Source organism: Crotalus tigris, unplaced genomic scaffold (assembly GCF_016545835.1).
Source record: "Crotalus tigris isolate CLP2741 ecotype Arizona unplaced genomic scaffold, ASM1654583v1 scf7180000023830.6690815, whole genome shotgun sequence".
NCBI classification, from domain to species: Eukaryota; Metazoa; Chordata; class Lepidosauria; order Squamata; family Viperidae; genus Crotalus; species Crotalus tigris.
In genome coordinates this window covers 3331158-3346082 of record NW_024100214.1, presented here as the reverse complement: position 1 = coordinate 3346082, position 14925 = coordinate 3331158, and the positions used below count along the sequence as shown (strand labels likewise).

The 14925-nt window shown below is 37.1% G+C and overlaps 1 protein-coding gene across 1 annotated transcript; it reads right to left on the bottom strand.

The window, feature by feature from the left end:
• Positions 1–13341: 13341 nt before the first annotated feature.
• Positions 13342–14716, bottom strand: LOC120298349 (testis-specific serine/threonine-protein kinase 6-like). The gene has a single exon (XM_039322026.1). The coding sequence runs from the start codon at positions 14611–14613 to the stop codon at positions 13756–13758; it is 858 nt and encodes a 285-aa protein (XP_039177960.1). The 5' UTR covers positions 14614–14716; the 3' UTR covers positions 13342–13755.
• Positions 14717–14925: the final 209 nt, after the last annotated feature.

Genomic DNA, 14925 nt, shown 5'->3' with positions numbered 1-14925 from the left:
ACCAATCAACAAAGGGAGATCTATAGCTACATGTAGGCTTGGAACTGCAATTTTGGTAAGTCAACTTTTAGAATCCGGAACCACAGTTCATAAAAAACATGAGAAAAGAAACATTAAGCGCCATAGACTTGAGGAAACAGAGAGACTGCTCTGGAGGGTTTCCCCACCTAGAAAATTCTAGTATTTGTCTGAACCACTGGCTATTAAGAGTTCCTGTGTCAGCTTCTGGTGGATCTGCGCGCGCGATGGTGGCTACTTTGTAGCCGTCCTCCTGGGTAAGTATTTGAATCGCTATGAACAGCGGCCATCAGCTGTTCAGCGGTTCAAAATCCCCCTCCCGGGCAAAGGGGGGGGGAAGAGGGTTGTCTGAATAGTGGTAGAGCCACTCTCATGCACCCCCAAGGCTTTTTTGGGGGGGTGAGAGGAGTGCTCCCACGGAGTTCAGACTGTCTCCGCTTCCCAGCTGCTTTTGTCCCTAGGGACAAAACAAGCCGCTGCAACCACCTCCGCGATTAAAGTGATCTAGTGAGCTTTTTTTAGAGGTGGAAAGAGCTGAGTAGAGGATTTAGCTTTTGCTTTCTTTGATTTTATTTGGATTTTAAGTTTAAAGATTTACTTTTACTTTTATATTCCCTCTTTTTATTTTTATTTTTTTTGTTGAAAGGGAAAGTAAAATGGCGATCGGCAAGCCTTTTGGTTTTTTGGGGGGAGGAGGGAAGGTAGAATGGCGATCGGCAGGCTTTTTGGTGTTTTTTTTATCCTTTTCCTTTTTTTTAATGATTGGAACGGAATGTGGATTTGATTTTGATGTTGGGTTTGGATTTTAGAAGCATTATTATTTTTGTTTAACTTCTTTGTTTTGCTTTTTGTACTTTTAAAAAAAATGGAATGGATTTTTTCTATTTAATTATTTTTTTCTTCTTCCCTTTTCTTTTTTTAACTCCTTTCTTTTTATTATAATGATCTCCTTTTGAAGGATTTTTTGATTTTTTGGAGTTAATCTCTCTTTTTCTTTTGTTTAATTTTTGTAATTTTTAAGAAGGAGTAAAGATTTTTTTTAAGATGGCTCCAAAGCGTCCAGTAATTCCTACAGCTCCTAAGGTGGTTTCTTCTTCGGTGTTATCATCAGTGCAACAACCTAAATCAATAGCTTCACCCTCTTCCTTGGTACAGCCAATAATTGTGAAGGATTTGCAAGATATGATGGGAAATGTTATATCTCAAATTAGGGCAGAAATGAAAGAGATTTTAGAGGAAAATAATAAGATTTTGAGGCAAGAGATAGTTTTGGCTCTAAAAGGAGTTGCCTCTGTTCTTGAAAAGCTGAACTCTCGTGTAGAAGAGGTAGGAGAAAAAGTGGAATTGATGGAGGGAAAATTTGAAAGCATGGAAAAAGAAATGGAAAATAAGATTCTTATGCTTCAATATAGACAAATGGAATATGCCTTAAGAATCAGAAGTTTGGGAGAGTCTGTGCAAGGAGATCTGAGAGAGATGGTTGCAAAGGACTTTGCTGTGATTTTGAATAAAGAAAAAGAGGAAATACTTAGTGAAATTGAAAAATTATTTAGAGTTAACTCTGTGGTGACAGTGCAAAAGAATTTGCTAAGAGATGTGGTAATTTACTTTGGGAAAAGATCCCTGCGCAACGAAATTATACAAGCTTTTTATAAGAAGAGATTTCAAATTGCTTCACAAGATGTTATAATTCTAAAGGAGATCCCATCTAAAATTTTAAGAAGAAGAAAGGAGTTTGCTTTTTTAGCAGATGAACTTAAAAGAGACGAATCTTGTTCAGATGGGATGTTCCGATTGGAATGGTGGTGAACTACCTGGGGATATGTTATAGACTTAATACTGTTTCTCAAGCAAAAGACTTTTATACTTTGGTCCTGGGGGTATGTTCATCGCCATCTATTAAGTTTAAAGTTTTGGAAGAAAAGAAGGTAGAATTGCAGTCTGAAGAGCCTATACTTATGAAAATTGGGAAACCTCAGTTTGAGGGGCCTCAACAAGTTGAGATGGAGGAGCAGAGGATAACCTGTGCAACATATAACTGCAAAGAAAAGGAGCAACAGAAGAAGGTTAAGGAAGCCTCACAACTATTGGTTTCTGAATCTGCGGGAGAAGTAGGATTTATAAATTTTTTGGAGCAACCTTTAAGGGTAGAATTGCAGTCTGAAGAGCCTATATTAATGAAAAATGGGAAATCTCAGTTTGAGGGGCCTCAACAAGTCGAGATGAAGGAGCAGAGGACAACTCGTGCAACATATAATCGTAAAGAAAAAGAGCAACAGAAGAAGGAGTTTAAGGAAGCCTCACAAGTATTGGCTCCTGAGTCTGTGGGAGAAGCAGGATTTATAAACTTTTTGGAGCTACCTTTAAGGGCAGATTTCAAAGCACTTCTTTCAAGATTTATGGATAAGAGAGACTGACAAGGAGGGAGATCGAATGAAAATTCTAGATAAGAAGTTTAAGTTTAAGTACTTAGTTTAAGTATTCAAAAGAGTACTGAGTCTGTGGGAGAAGCAAGATTTACAAACTTTTTGGAGTTAGCTTTAAGGGCAGTTTTCAAAGCACTTCTTTTGAGGTTTATGGACAAGAGAGACTGATAAGGAATGTGTTTATTATGTGTATAAGGGAATTCTAATGTTTTAAGTAATGTTCAAATTTGTGTTTTGGAGGGAGTTTATAAAGAATGATGGATAATAATATAAGTATGATATGAAAATGTTCAGAGTATATTATAATGTGTTTAATGATTGGGTTTTTATTATTATTATTATTATTATTATTTTAAGAGAAGATAACTTGTTTAATTAAATGTACCTAGATTTGTTTAGGATTTATATGTCTTTTAAGTTTTTTTTTGGATAGGAGAGAAGATTATGGAGATTGAATGAAAATCTTAGATAAGAAGTTTAAGTATTTAGTTTAAGTATTCAAAGAGTATTTAGTTGTAATGGTATAATGAAGGTTTATATGTTTATTTTTGTGTTCTAGGATAAAGAAAGAGGGAGAGATTAGATTTTATATTGTAGGTATAGATATTCAAAGAAAGTAATGTTTAAATTTGTGTTTTGGAGGGAGTTTATACAGAATGATGGATAATAATATAAGTATGATACTAGAAAATGTTTAGAGTATATTATAATGTGTTTAATGATTGCAATTATTATTTTTTAGAGAAGATAACCTATTTAATTTAATGTATTTAGATTTGTTTAGGATTTATATGTGTTTTAAGTTTTTCTTTTCTTTTTCTGAAAAATTTTAATTAAGCCTGTACTCAGCTCTGGGAAGGTTGGGGGAGGGTTTGGGAGGTTTGGGGAGGTGGGGGAGGGTATGGAAGGGTGGGGGGGTTTGGGGAGGGGATTTGTTTTGTAAAATTTAAAAAACTTTCAATAAAAAAAAAATAAAGAGTTCCTGTGTCTTTGGAATTACACCAAGTTGTAAGCCATAGATAAGAAACTAAGTCCTGCTAAACATCCATATTCTTTATTTCTGCATAAACATTGATTGTAAAAACTATTAGAATGATTTTTTTTCCTTTACAAGATAGTTTGAAGATTTGATTCTCCAATCAATTTTCTAAAGATTCAATTCACGTGGAGAAACTTCTGCAGTTGCAGCAATCAGTTATAAAGCTATTGTTATGGGCAGGCAGCATAAAACGTAACTCTTCTTAAACACTGATTTGCTGCAGTGATGAAGCCCTGCCTACAGCTCCTCCCAGGCCAATAGAGAAAGTCTAGTTATAAAATGAAGCTTTGCCATTGTGTTCTTTATATTATGAATTTTGATCACTTAGTGGAATTGCCTTTTGCCACAACCTTTAGTAGGGAGGTTTGATTAGGATTGTGACTGTTTGTGTTAAGCATGTTGTTGAAGCAGAGCCATAATTATGTTGTGGGTGAAAAAATGCTTTACAGTAGGAGCACAAAAGAGAATGGGTTGTTCCGGTGGTTCCAGCGATGACGAATGGCGGCGTTTTACAAAGCCGCCCGTTCCTGGTGCGTGTAAAAGCCGCGGGACTTTGACAATCAGCTGTCCCGCGGCTTGAATCTCCTCCCTGGGAAAAAGGGAGGAGGAGAGCTCTCAGGTAGAGGTAAGAGCTCCCCTGGATTCCTGTTATTTTGGGGATCGGAGGGTAGAGCTCCCTCGGAGCCTGAGCAACTCCGCGTTCCAGGGAGACTTCATTCCGAAGTTTTTGGGATGAAGCAAGTTGCCGCTTCCACATCTGCTTTTTTTTCCAGCTGCTTGTGAGTATTTGAAAGCAGACGGAGCAGACCAGGAGAGACTGTGCTTAAGTTTGATGGTGCCTTTAACTTCAGCAAGTTTCCTCTTCCTTTTCTTTTGTTCACTTTCCCTTTAGAAGAAAGGGAAAGTGAAAACTAAAATGGCGATCGTCTTTCTTGCCTGATTTGCATTACAGAGTAAAACCTGGATACAGATTAACTCTTTAAATACAGAAGTAAGAATTTGGCTTTTATTCTTTCCTCTTTTTTTCTCTATTTTTTTTTCTCTTTTTTTTAAGAACACTTAAAAGAACTGTGCCCTTTTTTTTTTTTCAATAAGAATCTTTCTTCTTGGAACTTAAGAAAATGGCTTCAAAACGTCTGCCTCCCGCCCCTAAGGTTCCTATTTCTTCTCCAATGCCTCAGCCTGCATCTCAGAAACCAAAATCACCTCCACCTTCTCCTCCTCCTCCTGCAATTTCTCTTAATGATTTACAAGATGCTTTAAAACAGCATGCCTTGGATATTAAGGAGGAGGTAAAAGATCTTATAATTGCAGAGAGGGCTAATACAGAAGAATTATTGGAGAAAAAGAACAAACAAGTAAGAGACCATATCCTTCTGGCCTTTCAGGGCCTAGCCCTGCACATAGAAAGGATTGATGACCAGATGGAAAAGATTACTGAAAATGCATCAAGGATGGAATTTAGAATGCAGGAGGTAGAGAACAAGATAGAAATTACACAGGATGAACAAATCATTTCACAATATAGGGAGATGGAACACGCATTGCGTATCAGAGGCCTGAGGGAGAACCCTCAGGAAGACTTAAAGATGCTTATTGTGAAAGATATTGCTCCTAATATTGGTTGGCGGCCTGAAATAATTGAGAATGAGATAGAAAAATTTTTTAGAGTTAATTCACGGGTTGCTAGACAGAGAAATCTACCAAGAGATGTGGTTATTTATTTTTCTAGAAGATCTATCCGTAATGAAATTATACAGGCTTTTTACAAACAAAAGTTTCAAATTGCTGATCAAGATGTGATAATTTTAAAAGAGATACCTCCAAAAATTTTAAGAGCCAGAAAAGATTTTACTTTCTTGTCTGATGAGTTGAAACATCGTCAAATTCAGTTCAGATGGGAGATTCCAAGAGGAATAATAGTAAATTATGAAGGGATACGTCACAGATTAACTACTGTTTCCAAAGCAAGAGATTTTTATCAGTCTATCTTAAAAGCAAGATTGTCACCACCTCCACAAATAAGGATGACGGAAGAGTCTCTTATGGCAGGAGCCTCATCAATGATGGTTATGGAACAAGCTGCACCGAATTCTGACATAAAAGAGCAAAGGATGACACGAGCTGCCCATAAACGTAAAGAAAAAGAGCAGTTGCAGAAGAGTGGTGAAAGTTTGGTTGTTACAGAGCCTGTGGGAGGGGCAAGACCAAAAAGATCTTCGACAGCAGATCTGCAGGCCATGCTCCAGAGGCTCCAGGCCGGTGGAGATGGTCAGGTTCCTGACCTGGAATGTTAATGGCTTAAACGTGCCCCAGAAACGAAGAAAGATTTTCCATTATTTGAAACAACATAATAATGATTTGATATGTTTGCAGGAGACTCATATAACTTTAAAGGATTCTAAATTTTTGATGAATTCCCGTCTGGGCACACATTTTACTGCTCCAGCCCCTGGGAAAAAAGGGGGAGTGGTAATTTATGTGAAGAAAACTTTTTCAGCTAAACTAATTGAGGCTGATTCTGAAGGAAGATATCTTTTTGTGGAATTATTATTACAAGGCCGAAAGGTTCTTATTGTTGGACTATATGCTCCCAATCAACAACAGAAACAATTTTATAAGTTGCTGCATGGCAAGATATCTCAGTTGGATTATAAATCGGTAATTTTGATGGGTGACTGGAATGGGGTTTTAGACCCAACTATAGACAAAAGAAGTTCCTCTAAAACTTTTATTCAAACTAAATTACCTATGACTTTCTTTGATTTGAAGGAAGAATTGGAGCTTATTGATATTTGGCGAGAAAGGAATACAAGTGATAGAGACTTTACCTTTTATTCTGATAGACACCAGTCATTTTCAAGGATTGATTTTTTTTTGATTACTAGTGACTTCCTCCCTAGAGTGAGGAAGGTGAAAATTTTTCCTAGAACATTGTCAGATCATAGTCCGGTGTGGATGGAGTTATATTCGGAAGACGGGAATAGAAGATCCTGGAGATTGAATGAGAACTTATTTAATCGGGAGGAGTTCGTACAAAAGTGTAAAGAACATTTAAAGGACTTTTTTACTATAAATATGAATAAGGGAACATCGATGTCTATGGTGTGGGACGCTAGTAAAGCATATATGAGGGGAATTTTGATTCAATTGAATAAAGTTTTTAGGGAAAAGGGTCACAAAGACGTAGAGAAATAGAAGAAGAGATCAAATCAAAAGAACAAGAGTTGGTTCTTAACCCTACTGATAATAATTTAAAGGTATCTATAAAGATGCTTAAGGAACAATTTAACATGTTGATGGCAGATCAGGTGGCTACCAATCTGTCGTATATGAGACATAATACTTTTTGCAATGCGAATAAGCCTGGGAGGTGGTTGGCTTATCAGTTACGAAAGAAACAGAAAGCTAGAATTATAGAGAAAGTAAAATATAAAGGTACTGAGGTTTTTCAGCAAGATTTGATTAAAAAAAGCTTTTTGGACTTTTACACAAAATTATATTCAAGTGATAATATAAGGGGTTTGGATATAGATAAATATTTACAATCAGTACATTTTCCTAGACTTTCAGAGGAACAACAAAATGGGATGAATAGTTTAATTACTGTGGAGGAAATTGGCTTAGCTATTAAGCAGTTAAAGGTTGGAAAGTCTCCTGGAACAGATGGACTGACTTCTAGGTATTATAAGATTTTATCTGAAGAAATGATAGAGCCACTAAAGGAACTCTTTAATAGTATTTTGTTGGGTATGCAAGTTCCTCCTTCTTGGAAAAGAGCTTTTATATCACTGATTCCGAAGGAAGATCAGGATCTTACAGAGCCTAAGAATTATAGGCCAATTTCATTATTGAATGTTGATTATAAGATCTTTACAAAAATTTTGGCAAATAGATTAATGCAGGTTATGAAAGACTTGATTCATAGTGATCAAGCAGGATTTATAACAGGGAGATATATGAAACATAATGTTAGACAAATTATTAACTTAATTGAGTACTTGGATAAGAATAATCAGATTCCTGTGGCTTTTATCTTTTTGGACGCTGAAAAAGCTTTTGATCAATTGGACTGGCAATTTTTATTTTCTTTGGTAGAGAAAATGAATTTTGGGGATAATTTTTTACATGCACTTAAAGCTATATATCAGCAGCAATCTGCACAAATTGTTGTAAATGGGGGATTGACTGAGAATTTCAATATTCAAAAAGGGACAAGACAAGGATGTCCATTATCCCCATTGTTATTTGTTTTAACATTGGAAATTTTATTGATTCAGATTCGGGAATCGAAGTTAGTTAAGGGTGTAAAGATAAGGAAGAATGAGTATAAATTGCGGGCATTTGCGGATGATTTGGTTTTAATTTTGGAACAGCCGAATCAGGCGATTGATGGTTTATTAGAACTTATAACACAGTATGGGAATGTTTCTGGTTTTAAAGTTAATAATTATAAGACTAAGATATTATCTAAGAATATGTCAGTTAAAGAAAGGGAAAGTTTGATTAAAGCCACAGGTTTTCAGATGGTAAAAAAGGTTAAATACTTGGGAGTATATCTAACTGCTTCAAATGGAAAATTGTACAAGAACAATTATGAACCACTATGGGCAAAAGTCCAAAAGGATTTAATAGATTGGAAAAAATTGCAATTGTCATTGTTGGGGAGAATTTCAGCTGTAAAAATGAATGTTCTACCAAAGTTTCTTTTTTTGTTTCAGATGATACCTATTCTTAAAAAAGAGGCAAATTTGGAGGAATGGCAAAAGGGTATCAATAATTTTATATGGGCCGGGAAGAAACCAAGGGTTAAATTTAAGATATTACAGGATGCTCGAGAAAGAGGGGGACTTAAGGCACCCAATTTGAAATTATATTATGATGCAGCCGCCCTAACTTGGTTAAGTGATTGGCTTAATTTAACAAATATGGATATTCTTTTTTTGGAAGGTTGGGATTTAATATATGGTTGGCATGCATATTTAATTTTTAATAAGAAAGTTGATCGGACTTTTAAATCACATATTTTGAGGAATGCCTTACTTCGTGTTTGGAAGAAGTATTATTATAGATTAAATTATAAAATACCTATCTGGGGGATTCCCAGACATGCAATTGAGGGAACCTCTAAGGGGACAAATTTTGATAAAATTTCATATAAAGAATTGTTAATTTGTTCTGGTTCGAATTGGCATTTGAAATCCCTAGATGTATTAAGGCAGCAAAATATTCTACAGTCATGGTTTCAATATTTACAAATAATGGATAGATGGACTGTAGACAAGAAAGAGGGAATAACACTAGAAGATAGACAATTGGTTATTCAGATTAAAAACCAAGGTCCGGCTCATATAAAAAGAATATATAATGTTTTATTAGAGTTAGATTCGGAAACAGAATTGGTTAAAGATTGTATGATTAAATGGGCTCAGAATATACAGGAGCCGATCTCATTGGATTTATGGGAGATAATTTGGATAAGAAATGTTAAATTTACACAAGCTCAAAATTTGAGAGAAAATTTTTATAAAATGTTTTATAGATGGCATTTAGATCCTAAAAAATTATCTTGTATGTATTCCAACATACAGCCCAAATGTTGGAGATGTGGCAATAATGATGCGACATACTTTCATATTTGGTGGAATTGTAAAAAAGTAAAGGCTTTTTGGATTATGATTTGGTGGAACATTCAAAAGATTTTTAGAAAGAAGATAAAGTTTACTCCTCAACTATTTTTACTTGGTATTTTTGTTGACTTAAATGAAAAAGAAACTACTTTGATGTTGAATTTATTAACTGCAGCAAGGTTACTAGTAGGTCTATATTGGAAGAAAGATTCTTTGCCTACTTTAGAAGAATGGATATTTAAAGTATCTAGTTTTGCAGAAATGGCAAAAATTTCTGCTTATTTAAAGGATCATACACAAGAAAGATATATTACTGTATGGGGAAGGTGGATAGATTATATTCAGAAAAAATATGGAATTAAAAAGTTTTATTTATTTTATGAATGAATATCAAATATTATAGAGAATTGTTTTATAAGTTATGGAGTTAAAGGTTAATTATGATTTTTTTTTCTTTCTCTTTTTTTTTCTTTTTTTTAATTATTATAATTTTCTTTTTCTTTTTTTTTCTTAACCCTGTATTCTGCTCTGGGAAGTGAAGGGAGGGGGGGTGGGGGTGGGAGGGAGGGTAAGGGGGGGGGTTCTCTATTTTAAAATTTTATTGTATTTTTATAAATGATTGTATGTTTTAAAAAATAAAAATTTTCAATAAAAAAAAAAAGAGAATGGGTTCATAGCTAACAGAAAGAAGAAAACTCCAGCGCAAAGGTGCCGCCACAGAAGAAAGTCTACATAGGCAGAAGTAGCAAGATGAAACTTCAGCAGTGCCCCATGCAGCAAACATCCTTGGATGGTGTGACCCTCTGAGTTTGTACTCAACATTTCGGTCTAAAGGTCTAAACTGGGTAGGCCATATAGATAGAGGAAAAGGCTTAAAGCTCCCTAAAGTATTCTCACAAAAGAATCTGGCTTTTTGTACAAGTGGAGATATGTGGTTTGAAGGACTGACATCCAGTGGTCAGGCCTAGCCATCTTGAAACTCTTCTCCCTCCCCCTTATTTGTTTTGCTCTTGAAGGTTTTTTTCATACCTTAAAAAATACCACATCTAAGTTTTGACATGAAGCATGTCCACAGCAAAAATGAGAATTCCTCCTAACTTTTGGAGTAGTATACTTTAGGATTTGCTTGCTTGGAAACACAGATTTGATAAAGTCAAAGTGGACTGAATATTTTTAGCTACAGGCTTAAAGTGCCTTACAAATGGATCAAAACACGCAAGGCGGGCCTGTAATCATTAAGCATATGCTTCGTTGCTATAACGATCAGTTTAACATTTTGCTCGCCCGACTGGGAAACGCTCACATAATTATGATTGTTTACTCAATTATATAATACTGAAGTGGTTTTATTCTCCCCAGTGCAAGCAGCCAAAGGGGATGAGTGTTGGTGAAAAGATTCCAGAACTTTGGCAGTATAAGCAGAGGCATTTTCTCTTAGGTACTGGAAGAAAACAGGTATCAAACTACAAAGAAATGGGATTGTAGAGGTGGAGCTATAGTCTGTGGGTGGTCTGTGGGTCCCTTTTTCTCCATAGTTCATTTTAAAAACGGCTGCCAACATGAAGCATCCTTCCTCTGCCTAGAGGCAAGAATCACATTGAACAAAAATCTCTTGTTAGCTGCAACCAGTTCTGACCAATATTTTTTCCAGTTCTTTGAAACAAATTATTGAGTGTCTTATTTGAAAACCTCTTTACTGCATTAATTCTCCTAGGAGGAAAAATGCCAACATATATTAAAAGAAGTTTTCAAAATGTGTCTAAAATAACGGTATCTGTGTTGGAGCCTAATATATTGCAGAAAGGAGATAACTCTATAAATAAGGTTCCATAATGAAGAAGAGAGCCAGTTCGGTATAAGGTTTAAATGTCAGACTAGAAAACAGGAGACATGAGTTCTAATCCTACTTTGGGTTACCCAGAGGGGTAACTTTGGGCCAATTGGCCAACCCTATGACAGAGGAAAGGGGAAACCACTTCTGAAAACCCTTGCCAAGAAAATTGCAGAGAATAATCCAGGAAATTTCCAGTAGTCAACACCGTTTTGATGGCATCTAGTTAAATAAAATTATGGCGGCGGGGGGAGGGGGGAGTGTCTTTTTTGTCAAAAATTAAGAATCCCAACCTGAAAACATAAAGGGCTAGTGAGTCTGGGGAGACGGGGAAAAGGCTGGATGTGAATGACAATGTTTTTAAGGTAAAATCTTTCAAAGATGCCTGGAGTCACTGAGAGTGGCTTGGGTGACCACATAAATTTTCTTAAATAAAGAATATACTACTCTTGTGCACGAGATAGATAACTGAATATTAAAATTATGTTTCTTATAAAAGGTATTGTTAGAAAGAAATAAAATCAAACTGCACTCCTTTGGATGACCAAATGAGTCCAAACAGCTGCTGTAATTTCCTCTCTATGAGGGAAATAGGCAGTTAAGATTATATATATATTTTACGTGGGAGAAAACCCGAATAACCAAAGACCTACATACAAACACCCGCGAAAACCTCAGAAAACATATATATATATGTTCTGAGGTTTTCGCGGGTGTTTGTATGTAGGTCTTTGGTTATTCGGGTTTTCTCCCGCGTAAAATTGGAAGTGTCTTGGTGACGTTTCGACGAAGTCCCATTCGTCATCTTCAGGCTGGTGTTTTCAGCTTCGTGCTTCGTGCTAAGACCACACATTGCTCCTCGAAGCACGAAGCTGAAAACACCAGCCTGAAGATGACGAATGGGACTTCATCGAAACGTCGCCAAGACACTTCCAGTTTTACATGGGAGAAAACCTGAATAACCAAAGATATATATATATAATTTAAACTGCCTATTTCCCTCATAGAGAGGGAATTACAGCAATATAAAACCTTTACAAATGAAAGAAATAGAATTATTTAATTATTTATGCTGTACTAGGTTTAAACTACTCTGTAATTGCTGCAGTAGAGGTTGGCTAGTCACCAAAGGAGAGGGGGGTACATGTGCTAAATATACCTCTGATTATACCTCAGCTGATCACTTGACCTTACTTCCAACATAGGAGGTGATTAATTGTTACTGGTTTTATATATCCTGAAGCAGCCGTGACAGTTTATGGGGGAAATTCTGTGTTGATACCAATATAGCTTAAAGGCAATTCAAGATTATTTTTTCATGGACCGGGGGCAAGATGAAAACCATAACAGTTTTGGGGCAATTTGGGATTGGGATTTTGCCATACGAAGTGAGATGAGGCTACTGTTTAATAAAGCAAAAATGTTTGTACTCTTAGCCACTTGCTTTAATACAGAAGTGCAATTTTTAGCCTTCTGTGGATGTCTTGTCATAAGTTTTATTTTTATTTTTTTATACACAGTTTAGGTTTATAGTCTATATTTATATATTCTTTAATTCCAATAAAATTTACTTGTGATTCCTTTTAGATATAGATATATCTGTATAGCTATAGCTGTCATTATATATCTATATCATAGTTAAGGTGCTCGCCTCCCACTCAGAAGGTTGAGAGTTCAATCCTAGGTAGCAGCAGATGTTTCTCTCCTAGGGTGCAAAGAAAAAAATATCTGTGAACTCCGTGTAGATGTCAGGAAGGGCATCCGGTCAGTAAATGCTCAGCTTCATCCAGTCACCCTGACTCTATCCCGAATTAAGGGAAAACAGGGTTATAAAAAGGGAGGTTTTTAAAACAGATATAGAGATATAAGCATAGACTTGCAACTGTGGCTCATTTTCTTTAAAGATACCAGTGCAACCCTTAATCTCACAATAAATACTTTAAGTTAGTTGATTTTAAGAGAGTTTTAAAGTACAAAGATATTATACTTGATAAGAATATCCTATTTTAATCAGGTGACTTCCACACAGAGTCCTTCTTCCTCCCATACACTCATACATGCTGCAGTAGGTGTTTAAAATTATCTCTTTTAAGAATCTGATTACAATATGGGAGGGTTAATTGATTTGACTTCTGAAGGGACTTCAGCTGGGAGCGAACAAGCTTTGAAACTAAATTGAGATCCAAATGAGGGTTTTCTCTGTTCAAGCCCACTTCCCTCATCTCAGCATCTTGTGGATCTCCTACAAGGAGGTCCCTCTGAGAATAAGAGAACTTGTGAGTGTGTATCTGCAAAAGGCCAAAATTCTCATATATATCTAACTAAAGGGAAGAAACCCAGGGTGCAAAGGACTAAAAGCACATGGAAGTCTCAACAGATGGAAGCTTCAGGGTTTATTTGTGAATTAGACTTTAGACAACATTATGTTGTTGTAAGTCTCATTGCCTCACCTACACATTGACAAGTGTAGATTCTGTGATGATGTCCAAGTCTTTTGGCAAGGGTCACAATTCTTTTCATCTGCCACAAGTTGCACTTTTGCCCATTTGTGCAAGGTTTGAGGTGTTGTTCCAATCACTGTTTCACTGCCTCTCCTACTATCATGGAAGTCCTTGAATTCAGTCTCCTTCAACTTCATACTGTTGTGTCAGTCTTTCTCCCGTAATCCAGAATGGTTGTCTGAATGTTGCAGGTGAGTTCTTTCCTCTTTCTGTAATCCCAGCTTGCTCTGGCATTCCACCCTTGTCCATAGTGCATTAGCATTGGTTTGTTTTCCTTGCTCCAGCTGTGTTCAATGGTCCTAGGTCAGAGCTATTTAGAAGAGGTTTCTTTGTTTAAAGTTCCTCCTTTCAGCCAGCTGTTTTTGGCCACTTGCCCTACTCCAGGTCGGGAAGCTGGACTAAACTGAAGCAACTGGGCAATGAGGGATTTGCAGGGTTCAGGTAAGGGAGGGAGACCCTCAGGATAGAACACCCCCTTCTTTTGGCGGCGGGGCATACTATGAATGTGGCTGTCATCAAAAGGCATGCATCCAGTAACCATCACATACAGCACTACTCCCAGACTCCACACATCATACTTCTTGGGATCATAGGGAATGCCCAGCAGCACTTCTGGGGAGGCGTAGGCAGCAGAGCCGCAGTATGTGGTGCTCAGATCCGGATACCCACGTGACTCCCTGCCAAAGCCAAAGTCAGTCAGCTTTGCTCGACGTCCATCTGCGGTGAGTAGTACATTTTCACATTTAAGGTCCCGATGCACCAAATTCCGGTCGTGCAAGTAACGTACAGCACTCACCACTTGGAGGAAGATGTCTCGAGCTTCCGGGATGCAGGGTAGCTTCCCCAGTTGTTGCACCAGTTGTAGCAAGTCAGTTGAAGCAGCTTCCATCACAATATAAAGTTTCCCATTGCAAACTTCAATGAATTCAAAAACACGTACAATGTTGGGATGACGAATTGCCCGTAAGATGGACAGCTCTCGTGGGAGAAACTTGTGTACAAAGTCAGGGGGTGCCCGGCGTCGATCTACTACTTTGATGGCTAGAGGGCCTTTGTACTTGGCTGAGGTGGCTACCCTTACTTTTGAATAGCTGCCCTCCCCCAGCGTTTGGCCCAGCTTGTAGCCAAGCTCATTTAGCCATCTGTCCCCTCCAGAACTCTTCGACATGGTGCAGGATGCCTTGGAGAGCTCTGCTGGGTGTGCCCGGGACTTAGATATTAAAGCAAGGATTGAAGGCTTTAACCCATTGTGTGTGCTTGATGTTGCTCTTCACCCCCTCCCATGTTCCCTCTGGGGGCTTAAGGCAGGAGTATTATACAACTTGCCCATGTATTGTGATGTGCTGCAGGTGTCATGGCTCATTCCTTATTTAGGTTGCCAAGGCTGGTATATAAGTTTCTTCATTTGTTTTCCCCATGGGAATATGCACAAAACTAAGGGATCATTAGGTTTAGAGTAGATTTTCTTGGGGGGAAAAAA

Coding starts and splice junctions, on each gene's coding strand:
- LOC120298349 (XM_039322026.1), bottom strand. CDS start 14,613: ATGTCGAAGAGTTCTGGAGGGGACAGATGGCTAAATGAGCTTGGCTAC.